This window comes from Helobdella robusta (assembly GCF_000326865.2).
Source record: "Helobdella robusta unplaced genomic scaffold HELROscaffold_1, whole genome shotgun sequence".
Lineage (NCBI taxonomy): Eukaryota > Metazoa > Annelida > Clitellata > Rhynchobdellida > Glossiphoniidae > Helobdella > Helobdella robusta.
Genome location: NW_008703570.1, coordinates 2497165 through 2506850, shown reverse-complemented (window position 1 = coordinate 2506850; position 9686 = coordinate 2497165). Strand labels below are relative to the sequence as shown.

The window sequence follows — 9686 nt, the reverse complement described above, 5'->3', positions numbered from 1 at the left end:
CATGTCCCTCAACCAACACATTCAGCTTGCTATTAACCTCAGCAAATTCATTCCGAAATTTTTGAGAATCTTTCATACTATCGCCGAGGTTGACGAAAAAGGAACTATTTTCTGTGCGACATTTTTCACAGAATTTTAACCCAAAATCGTCTGACTCTGAAGCTCTATCTGTCACCTTCCTTGTCCGTGTGGTCACGTTAGGTTAGGGTTAGCGTTAGCCATTCTCTATCTTCCGTTGGCGAAACACAACAAAACTTGAAAATTATTAATTATGTTAAAATTAGCTAAGTATAAATTACAATGATAAAAAATATATGAATAATCATCAAGGCTCGTTATCCTAAAATAAGTACCATGATGATAGCTTGTATAAAAATAAAAAACAGTATGTTCACGCATTGCTTCTATCGCAATAAAAAGCAAATGATGACGATATTACACTATTGATTAAGTTATATATAAAGTGAACTTGTAAAGACAACTTAAAAGGATTATAAAAACCTAATGGCGATATTTTAAAATTTTAATTAAAATATTAAAATGTTTAAAATCATCGACAATGTTATTTTTTAAACTATTTAAGTATTTATTCATGTTATATTGTTTTGATTTTCAAATATTTTTTATATTATATTATTTATTAATTTTATGTTGTTTTGATTTTTGATTTATTGATTGATTATATTGTTTTGATTTCATTAACTTTGTTTCATGGCAAATGGTCAGCGCGAGTATTACAATAGTATCTTTGTTACAGACGGCGATGTCAGGTCGGAGTGATTTGAGCAGATCCGTTACTGGACGCACCAAATCTTTTCATACGTCTGCAAATAGTTCAATACCCGGCCTTGCATTTGCTTGTATGTTATCAATAAATATTGCAGAAATTTTGTTGTGGCGGTTAAAATATCTACTCAGTGCAGAGGCTGAGCCACAATTTTTAGGACATGTTTGTTTGTTTGTACTGCATTACAAAGCAAACATGATGCATTTATAGATTAACCCCATCTGAAGAGGTTAGCATTAGTAGGTAGCTGTTGAATGAGGTATCTGTTTGACCAAGTCGACTATTTTTACCTATATTTTTTACTCAATTTTTTTTATTGTTCTTTTATTCTGCAAGTAACCGTACGTCTCTAGCGACTAAAATGTGTTGTGTGAATTACCTAAAAACACCTTAATTTGCAATATTTACTACTGAAATAATAAATTCATTAAGTTGACGCGTATAGCATGAAACGAGGTAGACGTCCACAATAATGCACCTTTTGTCATGGTGAGGGACGGTGAACCATTATGCACTCGTACTGGCCGACCGTATATATGGATGTACAAATAAATAAATAAATATGAATATTATGCATGTGGTGTGTGTGTGTGTGGAAGGAAATGGTGTGTGTGTGTGTGGAAGGAAATGGTGTGTGTGTGTGAGTGTATGTGTGTGGAGGAAAATGATATTGAAGATATTAAAAATTAAACTGAATCAATAAACCAATATGAAGATGCGACGTGTTTCACATTTTTAACAGATTTGAAATTCAGATTTTAAAAATTTGAGTCAAACGTGTACTTTACTTTTTGAAAAATACCGATATGATGACGTCACTTAACAAAGATGAAACAGGTTGTTTTTTTATTGCAATAGATTCATTTCTTAGCTCAGACAAATGTGTAGCTTAATATCCAACGTTATATGAAGAATTTTAGGAGTTGTTGGTATAAGATTATAAATTTTGCTTTGTGGAATCGGCGTCAGATTTGTTAATGAATTGATATATTTTTGGGTAATGTTAGTGAGATGATAAGATATTGTTAAGAATTGCAACTTTATTGCAATAAATTATGTTTGGTTATTGTCAAACAAATTGAAGTTTAATTCTGATAAATCAGAACTTAGTTCGGATCTTGTTATACCGTGGTATCCGTAGGTTCTATATTAATATCAGTGATGGGTAACGAATTTGTATCGGCTCATTCGGTAAGAAATCTTGGAGCCATCTTTGATCAGGATTTAACATTTATGCCCCACGTGTTTGCAGCAAATAAAGGCGCTTTAATCAAATGAGAAGATTGAAACAGGTAAAGAAATGTGTTTTGCACGATAGTAGTTGCGTTCATTATGTCAAAATTGGATTATTGTAATGGTTTGTTGCTTGGTGCTGGGCACAGGTTCCAGTTGATTCGAAATTTTGGTATGAGGTTGGTGACTGGTATTGGTAGATATTGTTTCTCGTTGTCATAGTTTGCATTGGTTGCCAATTGAACAACGGGCGTTTAACTTTCAACACAATATGGTGGCTAATGTTGTAACTCTTGGTGTTTTTATAAACAGCAAAAATAATAGAGTGGTCAAATTGCAAAACAATGATGTGGATGGGCGATCGTCGTTTGGATATTTTGATGCATTTAACCCAACTTGTTAATAGCGATAAAACTCATATATCAGAGAGTAAAGAGTTTAGTTTTAAATAAAAACCTCAATTATTTGCACAGCCTGATATTAATCAAAAAAAAGGTTTATTATCATTATTGAAATTTTCATTATTAGCGCCTAATTAATTCAGTGTGTGAATTTCACTAAAATTTTAAATTATTGCTGCTACGTTATTGTTTAATTCTTTTTAATCTACATTAAACTAAAATTAATGGCTGTCCATAAAGGATGTCACTCTTTTTTAACGTTTTTTTTGACCCCCCCCCTCCCTCGTGTCACAAGCTGTCAAAACCCTCCAAAATAAGCATGTCACAAAACTGTACCCCCCCCCCTCTTTGTGAAAAGTCATTGAACAAAGTAATTGTTCTATGCATTTTTTTTATTGATCTCAAAATAACGAATGACATGTTTGAACTATCAAACGATAGTTTGATAGCTAAATGCTTTATCGTAATTTAAATATAACGAATTTATATGAACAATCATGAATCGCTTTAGTCCCAATGGCTGGCCAGGTGCTGTGAAACTGAAACTAACGGAATACATGGGCTTTCTTCTTTTCTATATTTGGTAACTCTATATTGGTCATCTTCATTCAACCATTCAACATCTTCGTTTTCTTCAAATGCAATTACTGCCATAAGTTCCCTCTGACGTCTAGTAGCAACTCTGACTGGTCTAACTTTATTATGCTGAAATAATGATGTTTCGTGAATAACATGATGCCTTTTTGCCATCACAATTAAAGCATTATATAACCCACATGTTTCGCAGATGCGGTTTTTAAAAGAAACTTGAACAAAAGGGCAAAAGGCATCACATGGGAGCTGTGAAAACTTGGATAATTTGTTTGGAAGGGCTATATCCATATATATAGAATATACATATATAAGAAATCAGCCATTTGTAACATTGATCAGCCGATAATACCATGCACACAGGGGGCCGTAATAATTCAGAACTATAATTGTGAATTGCATAGATTAACAAGCGTTTAAACTTAAACTATTTTTATGTTGTACTAAATGATAAACTGTGGTGTTTTTTACAACAAATTAATATAACATATTTATAGAATATTAATTCTGAAATTATATTAACGTTAATTAGAATGTCTGAAAACACAAAAAGAATTTTATAATACATTATAATAAAAAATAATAGCGTATTCTTCAAACAAATTTTTAAAGACCTAGCGATTGGATAAAATCTACATTGTCATATATCACAAAATTATAACGGTCTTCTTTTACATGGTATATGTAAGGATAATAAGAAATTTTCTATATATGTTATTCGACATATATGGCTATACTATTTTTTAACATAAGACTAACAAATAGATTTGGAAAATTGCTAGTAGTTTCATCAATTTGCTGCATTTGTAGGCCTTCACTATTTTGACTAATTGGAACTGGAGGTGGCAGAAAAACAACGGTAAACTTTAACGATGGCATTTAAATTTGACTTTTCCTTTAATTAATATTCATGAGCTATTTGCTCGCTTGAAAACTGTAATATTCATATATGTGAATGAAAATTTATTTATTTTTTTGTTTATTTAAAAAAAAGGGACCTAACAGTTGCGTTTTATTGCACACATATTGTCACAAATATTTGAGCCTCCTCCTCTCCTTGAAGCGTGACATCCTTTATGGACGGCCCCTTATTTATAACGTTTTTAAATTGGTTTTTAATAGTTTACGCCCTATACAATAATTGTTGTACAAAAGTCAACATTGGTTTAAGGATGAACACAATTTAATAAATAAATAATAATGTTTAGCGCCTAATTAATTATGGTACTGCGCAAGCAGTTTCACTCGTGGACAGTTATGAAGAACATTGGAAAATTTTTAAATGCATCAAAAAACATTTATTTTAAATGATCTAAAACGGCCTCATGTCTAGCAAAATTATCATAATTAGTCAACAGTTTTAATCATGACTGCGATGATAAATACTGATGTGCTTAAAAGGGAAACAAAAACTTTATATTCTATAAACAAGTTTTAAAAAATTCAAATTAGAATGGAATAACTGATTTGAAATTTATCGAGAAAATTACGACTTTAATGGAAAGTACGTTAGGCAAAAAGTAAAACGGAACAGCGACATGAAGCAAGTCATGAAACCATCTTTTGCCTACATAGCTCGTAATATTAATACATAGCATATTTTAGTACTTGTTATTTACAAAATTGTCAAATATTCATATTGAAAATTTTTCAGAGAGTGATTCAGAAATCTGTGAAGATTTTTTTTCTGAAAATGTATCAAAATTTACACTTTTTCCTAGTGGTTATTTGGGACCGTGCAAAAGAGGATTTTTAATTTTTGATGCCAGTTTTGAAAGTGGTATGATAATATTTAAAATTTAAAAATAGCAACAGTGTAATTTTAAAGCTTAACTGATCCTTAATTCTTATTCTCTGGAGTAGTTCATTGGCAATAAAACGTTCCACAAAATAAATGTGCCATTAATATCGAAAATGTTTTGGCATTTTATAGTGTTTACAATTTATTAATTTGTATCTTGCGGGATATATTTGAAAATGCATTTTCACATAATTTGGAAGAGCTCTGCTTTTAGTAATTAAACCAAAATGCATAAATTTTTTGTTAAAGTTGAAGATCAATATTTACATCAATAGTATTTACGTAGTTTTTGATACTTCAAAGATAGCATAAAAATTAAAAAATCTTTCATACTTTTCATCTAAATGCTCTGGTTTTTAAGAAAGTTTAAAATAATTATGCTGTGCTCACCTGGTAGAAAAATCTTGCGACAAAACGGGAACCGCCAAAATGAGCTTAGTGCCATTTAAAAAAGTTTATTGTATCTAGTTGAACTTTTTCATGCTCTTTTTTCATTCCGTGGATCATAATGAAGAAGCTGTCACAAGCTTCCAATAAATCAGCATTCTTGAATGTTTTATTTTCAAGTCTATTTGGTGCGTCTCACGCCTGAAAGGGGAGCCTAGTACACACTAGTAAGCATGTTGCGCGATTGATTCATTATCCGTCCAGTTTATCATGTGACATCATTTTTTGCCCCGTCTAGCGTTCACGCCACATTCTAAGTGTTTCATAAATATTTACTCTATTGAATTTATAAAAATAAGCTACAATTTAACATGAAATAAAAAAACTAAAAATGAAATGGAAATTTTTTAATGTAGTGCCTTTATTTTAATCGTTTTTTTTTCATGTTTAATTGTCGTGATGTTCAATTATTGTATGGCAGGTGTTTCAGTATTTTCTCTTCATAATTCTATTACGTTATAAAACAAGTTACAATTTGATTTTACCAATAGCGTCGCTAGGGTTGGTGTCACTCAGTGCGGTAAAGTTGCAGTCACCCTTTATTCACCATGTAATAAGTAAAAGTATCAAAATGACTAGACATCACGAATTGCCATGACTTCTAAGACCTTTGCAATTCGTCTTGAAAGCTCTATGTACAAGTTTAAGTTGCTTGTAATTGTTGATTCAAGATATGTAAAATGATTTATCACATTAATAGTATGATCACGTTAATCCGTTTTTGCCTTGAGCAAGTATTTTGGTTTTGGCAAGACTTATGGTAAGCCCAAATCTTCAACATGCAATTGTCAAAGCATCAATGAGGTTTTGCAATCCCTCCGACGAGTGAGATACCAGAGCAGCAGCATCTGCGAACAACAGCTCTTTAACGAGAATGCGTCTTTTATTTGTTTTTTTACATCGAGCCAGAGTAAATAATTTACTATCAAATCTACTGTAGATGTATACGTCATCTTCCATGACATCGAAAGAAGTGGTAAGGACAGCAGAAAAGATACTAAAGAGTGTTGGCGCCAAAAGACATCCTTATTTCACTCCACTGCTTATGGAAAACGATCCAGAAACAGATCTATGAAAATGCACAACGCCCTGCGTGTGCCTATAAAAAGCAGTTATCATTCCCAGCAGTTTAGAAAGGCAATCAATTTTTTCTAATACAGCAAATAAACCACCTACTAACTAAGTCAAAAGCTTTAATCAGATCAACGAAAGCAACAAAAATTTGCTGCCTTTGTTTTCTGCGTTTTTCCTGCAGCTGTCGCAAAAAAAACATCAGCTGTAGATCTTTCCACTCTAAAGCCATTTCGAGTATACTCGATTTGCTAGAATTTGTAATTTATTAAGAAGAAATCAAGCAGAGGTTTTTTTACGGCACTTAGCAGGGAGATGCTTTAGTATTCATTTGTTACAGTCTGAACGGTCTCTTTTGTTTTTGTAGATTGGAACTATATTTGCATGTTTCAAATTTTGTGGGATAGCACCCCGTTCCCAGTAAAAGCATATCAACATGTGAAGTGACTTCAGAAAGGCATGTTTCTCAGTTTTAATAGTTTCTACAAAAATGCCGTCTCCACCCCTTTGCAGTACCAGAATTAGCAAAAGTTTGAATATTTTTACGGAGATCTAGCCAATATCTATTCGCACAATGTCTAGCAAGTTTTGTGTTTTATTTCTTGCATCTCTAAATGCCTGTAAGTTGTTTTGTGTGGGTTCTTCTTTTAAGCTATCAAAGCTTCTCTTTTTTTTTTGCAATTTCAATTTCTGACAAGTTTGCTTTGCACCAATTCTCATTTTTCATAGCTTTTTCCCCCAGAACCGACAATGATACTTGATAGATAAGATCACGCATAAATTGCCAACTTTCCTTAACATCAGTAAAACTGTGGCTTTTGAGAGCCTCATTTAATTTGTGTTCGAGAGCCATGCGCAGTACATGATTATACATACGTGGGGTATTCAAACGCAGTTTTTTTTCTGGAGGCATAAAATTTTTGAGGTCTCAGCTCTATTTTACAAGCAATCTTTTGTCAATCTTGTTTCCTGTAAAGCAGCAATATCAATATTAAACCTTTTTAGCTCATGATTTATTACTGCTGTTTTACTTGAGTCATCAATCAGTCGAAGATTACCCGCAAACCCAGAGCATATTGTTCTGACATTCCATGTAGTTAATCGCATGACAGTGCAGGGATCAAACATTTATTTATTAACTATCTTATATATTAATCATTATTAAAGATTATTGCAATTTTCAATGTTACCTAATCTATGTTAATTTTTATTTCTTTGCTTCTTTCTCGATCTTTTTTTTTTCTGAGAGCTTATAAACGAGACGGTTCGAGATTCACGTTAGAACAAAGTTAACTTTTTTTACGCCTGAATTATGTTTGTTTTGTTTATTTTACTTCACAACAAGGTGTCTTGTTAGTAGCATAACGCTCGTATTAACAAATTGGTGACCCCGACGTGATTCTTCTGACGTGAATCAAAGACTTCTCCGTAATAAATTTTCAATTTTTAACATGGCGGAATCAACATCGCAGCTCATTTATTTCTGGAGTTTTATTCTCTTCGAGACTGCCTAGTATTTCGACAACCATCTCTTCTGTTATGTAAACACTTGTAAGCATCCTTTTTTAGCTTTCCCCAAACAATTTTTTGGCTCCGTTATGTTATTTGTATTTTCTTTTGCCAGCACCGATCCAAAGTAGTTATTGAGCATCTCAGCATTCTTCTTCCGTTACAATCTTGCCTTGGTCAGTCTTCAGAGGCCCCACTTTATCTTTCCTTTTTTGTTTGCTTCCCATGTAACTGAAAAAGATTTTACTGTCTTTTTTTATGTTCTCACTTAGTTTTTCTTCATATTCTTTTATTGCTTTCCTGTTTGTTGCCTTTGCTAGATTTCTCTTTCTAATATATTTTTCCTTGCTGCTTCTAAATATCTTTTTTTGAAATATCTTTAGCATTTCTGAGATATCTCTGTCTTAACTCCTGCATCTTCTTCCATGCTTTAAATTTTGATTTTCTGTACATTTTTATTTATCTACGGTAGTTTTTTGCTGCTTCTCCGGATAGTCGGTATAGTCTCTTCAACAATTTTATTCATACAGGACACAAAGGTTTTCCATTTATTTTGCACTCCCAAATCTTTCAATCGCTCTGCCAATTCATCTCTATGATTTTATTTCTGACCTTGTCGTAGTTTGCTTTGAAATAATTGTAGCGCTTTGAATATGCCTCGACTTCTTTTTACTGCTCTAAAACTGTTGAATCTAAGTATCCTATGATCGCTCGTTCCATATTCTTCTCCTACCCTAACTTCTTTTATTATGTTCTCGTCTGTTGATATTATTAAATCTAATATATTTTCTCCCCTTGTTGGCTTCATCACATGCTGAGTAAGGAAGTTTTCGTTTATGCAATCCATCCAGAAACAGTTCGTCCGCCAGCTTTTTGCTTTCTCTATGATTCCAGTCAATATGGGGGTTAAAATCTCCCATTATTACGCAAGGCACTTTTGTGGCATTTCTGATCAGTTCACGTAATCCGCTGTCATTCTCTTTTGTTGAATCTGGTACTCTGTAGCATACTCCTACACACAGTGTTTCAGTTTCGTTCTTTATATCACACCAAACAGTTTCTTTAAATTTGTCGTTTTTCAGGTCTTTTCTTTCTAGTGCAGTCAGTTTTTCGTTTATGTACAATAACACACCGCCGCCCTATCTCTTATCTTTACTGTGTTCTCTGTCTTTTCTAAACATTACGTATCCGTTCAGTTTTATCTCACTATCTTGAATCGATTCTTTTGCCCATGATTCAGTTATACCTATGACATCGGGTTGTTCATTCTCTATATATAACTCCAGTTCTGTTCTTTTATCAATATTTACAATACTTTTTGTATTTACACAGAAACATTTCAATATTTCAGGTTTGTTTGTTTTTCTTTTTTATTGTTGCTTTCTCTGCGTTGTTACCCGTTGTATTTAATATTTCTTCAGCTTTATAATTCTCATATCCTATCATCGCTACCGGTAGATTTGGTTGCAAAATTACCACAACACTTGTTTTATGATAGAAATTATGACGACCTCAAAACAGCGGTGATATCGATTTACGAAAAAACAAAACCAGAATTGTTTGCTCGCTTGTGCTAAATTGACCGGCAGACAATCACACTAGTTACAAGAATTATTAACGACAGCTAATAAAATTGGAGTGGGAGGCGAACTCGTACGTCATATGTTTATAAAAGTTCTTCCAACAACAATTTCTCCAGTCATCGCAGCTCAAAAAGATTTCGATCTACAGCGACTGGGAAATTTAGCAGATGAATTAACCCCATTTGCTAAAATCGAAATTTACACTATGAACAGAGAAACCACGAACAACAACAAAACACTTTTCAACAGAACGAGTTCAACAA

At 32.7% G+C, this 9686-nt stretch overlaps 1 protein-coding gene across 1 annotated transcript; it reads right to left on the bottom strand.

Annotated features, from left to right (window-relative positions):
* Positions 1–6986: 6986 nt before the first annotated feature.
* On the bottom strand, positions 6987–8760 carry HELRODRAFT_158577 (hypothetical protein; the record flags this gene model as incomplete). The annotated part of the gene is made up of 2 exons (XM_009010604.1): positions 6987–7234; positions 8580–8760. 2 exons carry the CDS (start codon positions 8758–8760, stop codon positions 6987–6989), a joined length of 429 nt encoding a protein of 142 aa, XP_009008852.1.
* Positions 8761–9686: the final 926 nt, after the last annotated feature.